Genomic DNA, 14322 nt, shown 5'->3' with positions numbered 1-14322 from the left:
CATTTTGTTTATCCATTCATCCATTGATGGGCACTTAGGTTGTTTCCATCTTTTTGCTGTTGTGTATAGTGCTGCAATGAACATAAGTGTGAGTATGTCTGTTCATGTCTCTTTTATTAGATATCTTGGATATATACCTAGGAGTGAGATTGTTGGATCATAAGATATTTCTATTTTCTAGTATTTTGAGGAAGTGCCATACTGTTTTCCGTAGTGGTTGTACCATCTTACAATTCACTAGCTGTGGATAAGTGTTCAAATCTTCCCACATCCTCATCAGTATCTGTTTTTTTTTTTTGTCAGTGCCATTTTAGCAGGGGTGAGATGCTATGTCATTGTAGTTCTAATTTGTGTCTCTCTAGTGGCTAATGATTGCGAGCCATTTTTCATGTGTTTCTTGGCTGCTTGAACGTCATCCTTGGTGAAGTGTTTATTTGAACATAATTCTTGAAACTTCAGTTTAGAATATGTTGTAAAATTTTGCAAGAAATTTCTTGCAGGCTGAATTGGATGAAGGATGAAGGCATTTCAGTTATCCCTGCATGACGAAAATGATTATATAGGGTTGGATGAGCCACTTAGTCTCTAAAGAATGTTCCTTATGCCATCGAAAGGTACAATCATTCATGAGAGAATTCTTCGGCAAATGGAGAGTAGTGGGGGATTCCTCCAGGGAAGATTGTAAGATTATTGTAAAATACTTTCCTGGAAGGTAGGTACCTTAATATCCCTTTTGTTTTAAGATTGTGTTTTGAGTTGTTTGTTCCCTTCCTTCCCCAAGGGGTACTGACAACTGGAAATAATGAATACAAAAAATTGAAGGAAGAAATAATAGAAAAGACAGAAAAATAAAAATTTAATTTACAGATGCCAGAGATGTTGGATCTATACCAGCTGGCAGAGGGGACAATGACAGGATGTTGGCAGTGATTTAGAATTAGTAATACTTTCGATGGCTACCAGATAACTACTCAATATGTAAGTAAATCTCAGAGTCTGTTTAAAAGTGATTATGTATCCCACCATTCATTTTGAGTGGAATAGTTTGTCTTCATAGATGAGGACAGCTTTTCTGCTTGCTTACTGAATCAATGCTATCTGCTGCATTTCTTCCCCTAAAGAGGAGGAAGACCGTATTAAAAAGTTCTACCCTAATGGTGAAAGTTTTGAAAGCCACTATTAAACTTGATCAGATTTGTTATTTTGAACCAATTTCAATATGTAAAATTTAAGCCATTGAAATAAGAGAATAACACTGTCTTGGTTATCTAGTGCTGCTATAGCAGAAATACAAGTGAATGGCTTTAACAAAGGGAAATTTATCCTCTCGTATTCCTAGGAGGCTAGAAGTCCGAATTTAGGGTGCCAGCTCCAGGGGAAGCCGTTCTCTCTGTGTTGGCTCTAGGGGAAGGTCTTTATCATCCATCTTTCTCTGGTCTAGGAGCTTCCCAGCACAGGGACTCCAGGTTCAAAGGATACACTCTGCTCCTGGTTCTTCATTCTTGGTGGTAGGAGGACCCCTGTCTCTCTGTTCCCTTCTCTCTTTTATATGTCAAAAGAAATTGACTTAGTATACAACCTAATCTTGTAGATTGAGTCCTGCCTTGTTAACATAACTGCCTGTAATCCTGCCGTATTAACATCATAGAGGTAGGATTTATAACACCTAGAATAATCACATCAAGTGACAAAATGGTGGAAAATCACACAATACTGGGAATCATGGCCTAGCCAAGTGGACATGCATTTCTAGGGGACACAATTCAATCCATAACAAAAACTTTAAGAATTGATCTATATATACACACAGGATCCAATAGCAGAAATACCAAATAGCAAAGAGGTTATTATGAAAAGTGTAGTATATTTATAGGAAAAAATGAAATAGAAGTAATTTGGCTTCTAAAGTTGTTGTTGTTGTTGTTGTCGGTTCCGACTCATAGAGACCAAATGCACAACAGAATGAAACACTGTCCAGTCCTGCGCCATCCTTACAATCGTTGTTATGCTTGAGCTCATTGTTGCAGCCACTGTGTCAATCCACCTCGTTGAGGGTCTTCCTCTTTTCCACTGACCCTGTACTCTGCCAAGCATGATGTCCTTCTCCAGGGACTGATCCCTCCTGACAACATGTCCAAAGTATGTAAGACTCAGTCTCACCATCCTTGCCTCTAAGGAGCATTCTGGCCGCACGTCTTCCAAGACAGATTTGTTCATGCTTTTGGCAGTCCATAGCATATTCAATATTCTTCGCCAACACCACAATTCAAAGGCGTCAACTCTCCTTCGGTCTTCCTTATTCATTGTCCAGCTTTCACATGCATATGATGCGATTGAAAATACCATGGCTTGGGTCGGGCGCACCTTAGTCTTCAGGGTGACATCTTTGCTCTTCAACACTTTGAAGAGGTCCTTTGCAGCAGATTTGCCCAATGCAATGCGTCTTTTGATTTCTTGACTGTTCCTTCCATGGCTGTTGATTGTGGATCCAAGTAAAAGGAAATCCTTGACAACTTCTATCTTTTCTCCATTTATCATGATGTTGCTCATTGGTCCAATTGTGAGGATTTTTGTTTTCTTTATGTTGAGGTGTAATCCATACTGAAGGCTGTGGTCTTTGATCTTCATTAGTAAGTGCTTCAAGTCCTCTTCACTTTCAGCAAGCAAGGTTGTGTCATATGCATAACGCAGGTTGTTAATGAGTCTTCCTCCAATCCTGATGCCCTGTTCTTCTTCATATAGTCCAGCTTCTCGGATTATTTGCTCATCATACAGATTAAACAGGTATGGTAAAAGAGTACTGCCCTGACACGCACCTTTCTAAAGTTAACTGATAAATTCCTCATACACAATATTGGATTTTTTTTTTCATTATGGTTCCATGCACCCAGATAATGCTGGGCAAGAATGAAGAAATTATCTAAATGAAATGGTCCTCAAATTCTCCAAACATGGTAGAATATGAAGTAACAATTTATCTGTTATTTAAAGCCCATTATCATGGTTTGAACTATTCGGAATACTAGGCTAAAGTACAGAATCATGTGTGTATCCATATTATTTTGAACATATTTTAGTAAATATTTTAATAGTAAACTAAATTAGAATTATGTTTCAGTGCTTTCTTAGAATCTCTTGTTTGTATCTTTGAGTTCAATCTATTTCGGTTTATATGGGTCAGTTTATTTCCACATAGATTATACTTTCTATTGTAAAACTTGCATAAGAGATCCTGAATGATTGCTCAATATATATAATTACTAACATAATTATATGCCTTGTTTGATGCAATTGTATAATATAAACTTTTTGTTTTTCACCTCAAATTACATTTTTAATATGCCAGAGGTACTTTTTATTCAGAGGTCTAAGTGACTTTCATAGATGTAAATGGGAATCCTGTAGTGAACACTTTTGTAAGGTAAAAATGTTTTTGTGAATGATATAATTATTCCAAAAGTTTTTTACAAATTTGAATTTTCCATTTTGGATTGAAAAGTAAGCCTTTATTGTGTAGCAATTAATCAAAATGTTATACCTGGCTCATTAGTTACTGAGGGTCATCATCAGAAAATTGATTACGTAGAGGGCCAAACAGCAATGATACCTTCACGACTGAGGTGTGTGGGACTGTTTGCTCCTGTGTTCAGTGCCCTAAGTTCTTGAGTTATTGCGTCTGCTTCTGGTGGGTTTCTGTTTTCTCTTTTTCACTGTGCTGTCAGCTGTTTTGGAAACCCTGGTGGCGTAGTGGTTAAGAGCTACGCTGCTAACCAAAAGGTCGAGGTTGGCAGTTCGAATCCACTAGGCGCTCCTTGGAAACTGTGTGGGGCAGTTTTATTCTGAGTCGGAATCCACTCAACGGCAATGTTTTTTTTTTTTTTTTTGATCAGCTCTTTCATCTTGTGCTGTCAGTGTATCTGTCTCTAGCAGTGTTCACTGTTCTGGAAAGCAGATAAAGTGAACTTGTTGTATTGGATTTAAAATAAAAGCAAAAATACTTTCTCTGTAAGTCAAATGCAGACTCTAGTTAAAGGACTTCGTGGAATGTATTATGATTGCACAATAACTGCCCACCCCTTCGCATTCCCTTGCTCTGAATGTGTTCAGGTTGCTGCCAAAATGACTTCTAGATTACTTAATGTTTACTATACATAATAATTGTTATCAGATTGCCATGATAATTATTTTAAGTATACCTATAAAAATAAGTAAGATATATGTTATAAACTATAAGATGCTCCATTACCTTTATCCTCATTTAAATGTGTATCTATGAAGAGACTCATTCAAAGAGAAGCAATCATGACTCAGAGATTACTTGTCTCAAATAACTGAGGAAAATCTTAAGTTATGCTTCCTAAGGGACCAAAATTAATATGACAAAGATGCTAGTGTTCTTCCCTGGGATTTTCCCTTGTTAATTTCCTTGAAGAACACTCTTGATTCCCAGAAACCTTCTGTTTACAAAAGAAAACTAGTTTTTCTTGAGCTGGTCCTGCTGAGAATTTGCATTTCCACCCTAAACCAAAAAGACCTGTTGCTGACTCATAGTGACCATATAGGACAGAATAGAACTGACTGCTCCATTGGGTTTCCAAGGAGTGGCTGGTGGATTTGAACTGCTGACCTTTTGGTTAGCAGTTTAGTAGTTAAAAAAAAAAAATTATTATGCCACCAGCACTCCGTTATTTCCACCTTAGATATACTGAAATCAGAATCTACATTTTTAAAAAGATCCTCAGGTGATTCTTATATATAACTTCCTGGGAACTTGTTAGAAATGCAAAATTCTCAGCAGGGGGTTGAACTACAGGGGCCTGGAGCCCTGGTTTGCCCACTTGGAAAGATTTATTTAAGCTACCTTGGTTCAAGATTTAACTAAGTACCAAATTAATTTCCAAAAAATTAATATGAGTCAGCATCAACTTGAGAGCAACAGGTTTGGTTTTTTGATTTAACTACTGTGCCTGTTGGCTCCCACCTCAAGCGGGTGCCCAGGGCATACACCCTACCTGCCTCCCACCCCCTAGTTAGGCCTCTGTCTGCATATGAAGTGTTTTAGGAATTTTTATTATTACCTATATCATCTGGGTTTAAGGAAGAGCTTTACCTAAAATACTGGGTAATTGTGACCAAAAAAAAAAAAATGGTTGAAACTTTTTGGTGTGTCAGCCTTTAGTCTCAATAATACCATATCAACATGGAGAAAATTGCGCCACTTAATAGAACCTATAATTCCACTTTAGAGTATAAACTTTTAGAGCTTTTCTGCAAGCAAAAAACAATGTATAGTGACATTTTTTAAAAAAGTTCTTCATCTTTATTGTAGAAGGTACCAAACCAAAAAAACCAAACCCATTGCCATTAAGTCAGTTCCAACTCATAGCAACCCTATAGGACAGAGTAGAACTGCCCCACAGGATTTCCAAGGAGCGGCCAGTGGATTCGAACTGCCAGCCTTTTGGTTAGCAGCCAAACGCTTAACTACTGCTTCCCATAGAAAATACAGACAGGCAAAAATAAGAAAGTAGAAATCGCCTATAGTTTTAGCACTCCAAGTTAACTAACCATCGTTAGTAACTTGGTATACATTTTTGGAGAAACTTGTTGCATTTAATGTTCTTTGTATTAGTCAACAGATTTTTATAATTTTACATGAAACTCAAGTGCTATTTGATGATGATGTCATGATTTTTCAGATAGATTCATGTAAGAACTAATTAAAAAAATTTTTTTTTTTGCAACAGGAAATACATAAATTTATTTTCTTTTAACAGACGCTGGTTGAGATTTTTCAGAATGTTGGTAGTACCAATATTGCTGATTTCGTTGCCGGCTTACTCACCATTATCATCTGTATGGTAGTTAAGGAATTAAATGATCGATTTAAACACAAAATCCCCATCCCTATTCCTATAGAAGTTATTGTGGTAAGTAGAATATGTAACTCAGAAAAGTCAACATTAAATGAATTGACAGGAAAGAAATTGTTAAAATCAGTAGAGGCTTTTTGTTTTTTCTCTCTCTGTTTTTTTTTAACCTCTTCTTTTGTTTTATTTCAGACAGTAATTGCTACTGCTGTTTCATATGGAGCCAACCTGGAAAAAAATTACAATGCTGGCATTGTTAAATCCATCCCGAGGGGGTGAGTATGACAATCTTAGGCAATACTAATGTATTAGGCCAGTAGTTTCTACTTAAAAATTACAAGCTTCATTTCACTGGTGTCCTTCAGTAGTCCTATTTGTGTGTGATCTTGAAGAAATACCCATTTGTGTAAACCATCAAACAAACAGTATGTGTGTAGATAAAGTTCAAGGCATTTATTTAAAAGCAGCCACCTTGTGCACTCTCTGTTTTCATTTTCTTAAATCTTGGCAGTACATGTACAGTTAATACTAGACTTTTGATTTAAACTCATATGTATAATTACAATTATACAATGGCATCTTGATTAGTAACATTAAGTGCACTGTGAACAATCTATTTAAGAAATCAGGAACATCTAGCTAAATTTTCCACCATTTAGTTTGATCTGTCTTAGATAATAATAATCATATCTTTTGTGCCTATCAGTAAAATGCATTATTTTCAAGAAGAGTTTCTACATGCTTGGTAGTTTGATGAATTAGAAGAATAAAAGATCAAGATCCTTCATCCACCTCTGTGGCCTTGGGAGGTTTTCCTATGAAACAAGGGTAATGACAGCTACCCAAGCCTCAGCTAGAGCTTGATGTGAAACACCAATGAGATCTCTCAAGAAAATGTGTAGAAGTGAAAAAAAGTGCCCTACACTATAATTTTATCACTTCGGGTTAAAAATGTGTAGTAGGCTTGGAACATTAACTTGTAGCCTTTATGACTAGCCTCGCTGTTAGATAACCAATAATTACCAGTTTCCTCTCCCTTAATACTTGCTAAGGGACATTATACCAATCTTTTTTTTCTCCATACTCTTATTAGAAACTCTTCAGGCAAGATAAGTCCCAGTGCTTATTCCACAAGGAGTTGTTGCCTTCATATTTGATTAATCTTATGATTTCTTCTAATATCTGTTCAAAAAATATTTTAAAAATTATAACTGGCTACGTGGGACTTTATTTATATATTATCTATTATAGTGTTTCTCAAACTTACCTTTTCAAAAGAATAATGTATGAGACTCCTGTGAAAAAAAATGGCTTCCCACCCCAAATCTATTCAATCAGACTCTCCAGAAGAGAGACCTGGGAATTAATATTTTTCAAGAGTACCCCAGGTGATTCTTAAGATCAGGAGAGTTTGGGAAACTATGTATTAGAAAGAAAAAACTATGTATTAAAAAAAAAAAAAGGACCAAAATTTTAATACTGAAATCTAATACAGGAGGAATTTAATGATAAAAGATGCAGTGTGGCCACTTGAGTTATGGGATTTTCATTCTAACAATTAGGTTATATGAGTCATTATAATTATGTAAAAATATTTTTTAGAGATCTCGTTGTCAGGCTTCATGATATATAACACTCATAGGTGGTCCACAGCAAAAGCCCTGACCCCATAAATCCATGTTCCATTCATTGATTAGGGGAACTTATTTTTGCTACCCTCAGTTACCCTTTCTGACCCTACAGAGAGGTTTTCCTGGCTATTCCTGGCTACTCTCCTCCTGGGACTCCATATATAGCCTCTTGTCCCCAGGCTTAATTAAGTTTAATCCTCTGACAGACCACCTGGTATGCTGGGTCAGGTAACCTTCCTGACCCCAAGGACTATAAATTCCTTCATTTGTTTTGCTCAACTTTGTCTCCCTAGAACAGTATCTAGCCCACAGTAGGCTCTCAGAAAATACCTGTTGACAGGATAAAATATGAAAGCCTGTGTCATTATAAGCAAGTCACAAGAGAGGCCTTTGTTACTTGTTCTCACTTGGTAGCACAGAAACAATTCTAATGATATTAGCAAACCTGAAAAACAGAGGGTGGCCTGAAGAGATTGGAAAAAGAGCAAGGAATGTAGAGTGGTTGAGGTGAATACAATAGAAGGAGGTGGAACAAAGAAAAATTGTGATATTCCACCCTTTCATCTCCCTTTTCCTAAAGGAACCAAAACAAGACTATGGTCAGCAGCTTCCTTTTATTCTATTGAGGGTCAGTATCATATGTTAGGGTTGCTTGATCCCCAATCACAGTTGGGCAGCCAGCCATAAACTATGACTCCATGCCCTTCTTTCTTGCTACCTTTTCTGGCAAAAAATATACAATTTCTCCATGTCCAGTCGGCACCTGAGTATCCTACTAGGATTCACCCAAACTGGGAGCCCTAATCTTCTTACTAAGGCTTTTTCTTAACCAGCAGACTCTAAGAGGGCCAGTCACAACATGCCTTTCTTCTTATGAAACTGATCTTTATCCTGTAGCTCTGAATGTGTCCAGTTCCTCAATCATCACAACCTCGGCTTCTCCTTTACATCTTCTGTCATTGTTTCTCCCCATAACAAGATGGATGATTTTCTGCTCTGTGTTTATAACCCTCTCCTGCCTCAGGGCGGAGCACACCAGTGACCAGTCCCCTCCTCACCAGTGTCAGGTTGTTATCATGTTTATTACCACTAGTTTTCTATTTCGTAAATGTTTTCAGCTTTGCAGGCCACAATGCCTCTGTTGCACCTACTCAACTCTGCCATTGTAATTTGAAATCATTCATAGCAAATGCATAAACAAATGAACATGGCTGTGTTCTAATAAAACTTTATTTACAAAAACAGGCAATGGTTGTTACCACTGTTTTCTAAAGTGATTTTCTCTACATTTGTCTTGAAAGTGTGGTACAGGGAAGAATAGCAGGGACAAGGACAACAAAATTACAGAGGCCCTTTCCTAGCTGCTTCTCAGGGGCCACTTTTTGTTTTAGCTGGAGTAGTTTTGCTTCAGTTTGGCCAACCTGAAGTAAAAATGTGCAGTTGGCATCATGTTTATCCTGCCTGCCTCTCTTTTATTGGCCCTTTGATCATTCAGAGGTTTACCTCTCTGTCCTCTTCTTTTTGGATAATTGTGTGCTCATACTCTTGTAGTCCTAGGTGCTATTGGTAATGTTATCTCATCAACAGGTCAGATAGGGAAGAGTTCCCTGCAGCCAGACAAGGCCACTGAGTGAGCATAGAATTTGGAAAGAGTTATGTCCACTGAAGGAGGGCAGGAGCTAGTGGAAAAATCTACTCACAGAATGAGATGTCCAGCCAGGGCATTAGGTTGAGTGGCTTGGGACAAATAATTGGCACTATTAAGGTTCAGCAAAACAGTACAGATGGGTGGCAGGAGTATGGCAGATTTAGGCTCTCCCAGCATTTACTGAGCACCCCACTTACTCCTCCTAGTAGCCCTAGGAGAGGAGTATGGAGTCTGTATTTTATAGTGAGGAAACTGGGACCTGGTAGGGTGAAATAATTTACCCAAAGTCATAAGGTTGCATTGTGGAATGATGAAGCCAGGATTTAGGCCCTTTGATTTCAAGTGTTTGCATTTTATCCTGTGTAGCTCTGGGAAACAAGGATCTGGCAGTATTTGGAGAGCTAGACAGGCAGGAAGGCAGTGGGCACTAGGCTGCTATCGAAAGTAAACTCCCTCTAGGACTGGAAAGTTATCATGACGAGCCCAAGTTACCTGAACTAGGGTTGACTGGGTCTCAGGAAAAAGTCAGGAGCCTGGTTTTAAAAAGGAAGGTCCAAGGTCACATTCAGACTAGCAGGTGATGTGATGCCAAGTCCTCAAGTGCTGAATCACAGCTCCTAACATCCTGTCTGCCTACAGATAGGATCCATTCCAGAGCCTACATGTGGGCTAAGATGGGAAGTGGTGAGAAAAGAAGTCTGAAAGTGGGGGGTCAGTTAATCTCGCCCATGGGGGGAGGAAAGATACAAGGGAAGAGAACCATGTAGATCTTGTAACCTAAGCAATCATCTAACATTTATACCTGCACTTACTAAATGGCCTTGAGCAAGTCACTTCATTCTTCTGGGTCTCAGTTCTTTTTTCAACAAAATGAGACAGGTTGATCCAACAATATCCTGGATGCTTGCTGGTTCTAAATTCCTATGATTTTCTATAAGAATCTTATTTCTAATAGAATTTTACCACTTTTCTCTAATTGTAGAGAAAAAATATGTATCGTTCCCTATTAATGGAACTTCAGGCATAAGTGAGGTAGGTGGTGGAGATATTTTTGGCAAGTAACCTCTAGAATTATACCATGTGGTTAGTCATCAAAATATAATTAAATGAAAGGTCATTTCCCGGATTTTCTTGCTTGGGGCAACCTCATGATTATAAACTTCTAGGTTTATTTCTAATTTCTTAATATGGCTTATACAGTAGCTCTGGTTTTGTCATTCAGATATAAGTATCTAACAAACAGTAGTCATTTTACCCTACAATTTTGGGGTATTTTAGTAACTGTAACTATGAAGTATTCTGAAGATTAAACAAATTAATTTGTGGGGGGGGAGGGACCTCAGGAAGATTTTAAATATCATGGCTCTTAAGATTTAGATGTTTCACTTAGCTCTTTTAGCATCTTATCTTTGTCTCTTTAACACACCTGAGAATACTTCATACAGAAGAAGTCTCACTTTATGGCTAGAATAGCTTTTAAATTCAAAGACTTTTAAGATGAAATTATATTTGTGTAAGGAGAAAGGGTCGGCAGTTCGAATCTGCCAGACGCTTCTTGGAAACTCTATGAGGCAGTTCTACTCTGTCCTATAGGGTCGCTATGAGTCGGAATCGACTGGAGGATGCTGGTTTTTTTTAAGGAGAAATGGTAATGTGTGAAAAGGCAGGGCATGGTGTTGTACGATATTAAAGAATCAAGAAAACCAGGTTTCTTCGTGGCAGAAGTATAGACTAGACAGCATATGTAGGCTCTCAAATAGCATACAAAGAAATCAGCCAGTGAGATACTATCAATTTTTAATTAAAAAGTGTAAAAATGATGCTACCACTTATGTATCTAATGTGCTTTTTTGTTTTCTTGAATCAAATGCTTTGACGTCTACCATGTGGCTGAGCTGATGTGGCATTTGGTGAAGTGGGAAAAGAACTGTGGTTGCATTGTCTTAGCACTCTTCATTTAAAAACTCACTAGGTTTTTGCCTCCTGTGATTCCACCTGTGAGCTTGTTTTCTGAGATGATGACTGCGTCATTTTCCATTGCTGTGGTTGCTTACGCTATTGCAGTGTCTGTAGGAAAAGTGTATGCCATCAAGTATGATTACGCCATTGATGGGAACCAGGTATGGTCGGTTTTTCTTCTGAGCTAGTTTTCTTTATAGGGCTACAAATGAGAAGAAGAAGGGGAAAAAAACTAAATGAAAAGAGTTTGGTGTCTGTTGAAGAAGGCATTGAGTTCTTCCTCCAGTCCTTATTGGGCTGGTTTCCCTTTGTGCTTGCTAATTTGAAGTTATTTTGGAATATGGAAGCTGCATCACTTTACTTTCACTTTTTTAAGAGATAAGTTGAAGTGATTGTCAGGGCATTCAAAATTAACGTATTAGGTCAGAGTTAGAATTCTTCATGCAACCCAGCATCTCCTCTAGGTCAGTTTTTTGCTAAGTGGCAGCTATAATATGACAAAATGGTGCAATTCACACTGTTAGTAATAGTTATGACCACTTTAAATTGAGGCAATTCAGTGTGCAATTAATATATACAGAAGAGTTTTTGTAGGCATATGATGCGTTGCTGATTTTATATTGCTCACAAATCTCCAAGGATGATATGTTCCTGGAAACACAACAGTTACAGCAGTTAAATGATTAGTAGTCAAGCAGAATAATAGCTCTCCTGGTCGTAATATACTTATTAGCAAATATTTAACCATAGAAAATGCCTTACGTTAGAGCAGAAAAATGCTTTATGTGAGGGTTGCAGATAAGCCACTCAACACGCAGTGAAATAAGCATTTTAGCAAAGGATCTGTTACTATCACTTGTCAGCCTTAAAAACTGTTGAGAGAAATGAGGCCTCTCTTGAATTCTATAGGCTCCAACCTCCTGATGTCTACAAGACCCCCAGGTACATTTAACAGTAAAGATTAAATTGGGGCCACCAGGAAGGTGGGTTTGGGAGTTTACTTTCTTAAACACTCCATGAGGGTCTTACAAAGGTTATTATATTTGTACTGTAGCATCACTGCAGCCCTGGTGGTACAGTGGTTAAGAGCTTGTTTGAATCCACCAACCATTTCCTGGAAACCGTACGGGGCAGTTCTACTCTGTCCTGTAGGGTGGCTATGAGTCATGATTGACTAGATGGCAACAAGTTTGGTTTGGTGTTTTTGGTAGCATCACCATTATCCAGTCTCTCTTTTAGGAATTCGTCGCCTTTGGGATCAGCAACATCTTCTCAGGATTCTTCTCTTGTTTTGTGGCCACCACTGCCCTGTCACGCACCGCCGTCCAAGAGAGCACTGGGGGAAAGACACAGGTATGGAACGACCTAATATGACGATTTTCATTTACGATCACAAAGAGCAAGTCAGGAAGGGTGTCTGAGAAAAGCTGGCATAGGAATTGAGCAGCACAGTTAGCGTATGAGAAGAAAGGGCATTGTGCTTCCTGATCTGATTCAACCTAGGTCTATCCAGCTCCATGGTCTGCTTCTTCACTGAAAACTTAAAAAACAACGTTTATGGTTTTCTGATGAAGCAATTCTTAAATCTCTTTGTGTTAGGGCTCACCTGACAGCTAAATTTACCTGAGTTTCTAGGCACAATAATGATTGACACGTAATTAGTAATAGAGAATGTTGGTTGTTACCAATTTGTTATCTGAGGATAAAGAGGGCCTAGTAAGAATACTTCATGGCTTAGTGAGTTATTATATTTATCAGGAAAATGACAAGCATACGTTGACGTTTCCTTTACAAGGATCAGTAATTTCCTCCAAAGGCCTTTGCTCCCACTGAACAGCAGTTTGGTAGCCAAGAATATATTTGTTGTAACATTTTGACATTTATTCTAAGTAAGGTTTTTGTTCCTAAACTTTGAATGCGGGATTAACCTTGTCTTTTAAAAAATCTCGTTTTAAGGTGTTAACTTCACAAGGTGACCAAAAATCCAGCAGCCCTGTTAATCTCAGGATAACCCCTCCCTCAATAGCACGTAAAGCTCAGGAGCTGTTCTTAAAGAACACCCTTTCTAGGCAGAGAGGGAGTTAGATATACCAAATCAATGGGTAAAGTCAGAGGCAGACTCTGGAATTATGTTTATGTTATGCCTGGAGAGCTTATTCCTTTAAACACAGAAAGAGCTATTATTTAAGAATAAGAGGTGCATTGAGAGCGTAAAGAAGAACAAACCAAAACTAAAGAGTGGTAATATGCGTACACATGCACGCACACACACACACACACACACACACACACACAGAGTCTTCAAATAGGGTTTTATTGAGGGAGAACCCATTGCCGTTGAGTTGATTCTGACTCATAGCGACCCTATAGGAAAGAGTAGAACTTTCCCATAGGGTTCCCAAGGAGCAGCTGGTGGATTTAAACTGCTGACCTTTTGGTTAGCAGCCAAGCTCTTAACCACTGTGCCACCACAGCTCCTATTGAGGCAGAGACACTTAAAAATAGCTACAAAAGGATATCATTGAGAAAACAAATGATTCCAATGGTGGCTTAGCCCAGGGAGCCTTAATTATCCTCAAGGTGCACTTGATGGTCTTTTTCCATTTGTGATAGATCTTTATGACAGAGTTGGAAGAATTGGCCTCTTCCAATTTCTTGGTTCTTTTTAAACAAAAATTTTAATTCTAGTTTTCAGAAATTTTCTCTTTATAACTGAGTTTACATTTTTTCTTCTTCAATTTTGTTTGTTTTTTTTTTTTGTAAACATTTCTAGATCTGAAGCAACAGGTAAAATAATACAGCCTTTTCCAAGGGGCATAACTAGAGATCTCTGATCAAGGGGATGAGGTCAGAGTTTATTGCTTAAGCAGTGCCCCTGTTCAGGCTGCAGCCATTAGCAGTGGGGGTTTCTGCTGCTTTCTTTTTAGACGGGGCATTGACAAGTTGTCCAGAGCTCATGGTCTTGAAATGGGTGGAGGCAAATCCTGAAATGCTGGTGTCCACTCACTGTCCTGCTATTACCTCCAGGCACGGGCTGGCCTCCGGAATAAGAATGCTCATGTAAAGTGACCTCCTTGGCAAGGGGCTTGGGGGATAATGGTCTTCTGGTAAGCTGATATCCCCTGTCACACACTAGTGTATTATACTGAGGAATGAAGGATGCCAGGATTTCAGCATTGAAGAATGAACCATGCTCAGAAATGACTTGATATTT

The 14322-nt window shown here is 38.3% G+C and overlaps 1 protein-coding gene across 1 annotated transcript in view; it reads left to right on the top strand.

The window, feature by feature from the left end:
- SLC26A4 (solute carrier family 26 member 4) overlaps window positions 1-14322 on the top strand; it is a 59894-nt gene that overhangs the window by 20319 nt on the left and 25253 nt on the right. The window contains exons 6-9 of the mRNA XM_049893060.1: window positions 5778-5930; window positions 6063-6145; window positions 11122-11269; window positions 12348-12461. Coding sequence (XP_049749017.1) covers window positions 5778-5930; window positions 6063-6145; window positions 11122-11269; window positions 12348-12461 — 498 coding nt within the window. The remainder of the gene's footprint in view (window positions 1-5777; window positions 5931-6062; window positions 6146-11121; window positions 11270-12347; window positions 12462-14322) is intronic.

Source organism: Elephas maximus, chromosome 8, assembly GCF_024166365.1.
Source record: "Elephas maximus indicus isolate mEleMax1 chromosome 8, mEleMax1 primary haplotype, whole genome shotgun sequence".
Taxonomy (NCBI): Eukaryota; Metazoa; Chordata; class Mammalia; order Proboscidea; family Elephantidae; genus Elephas; species Elephas maximus.
This window is presented reverse-complemented; position numbering and strand designations above follow the sequence as displayed.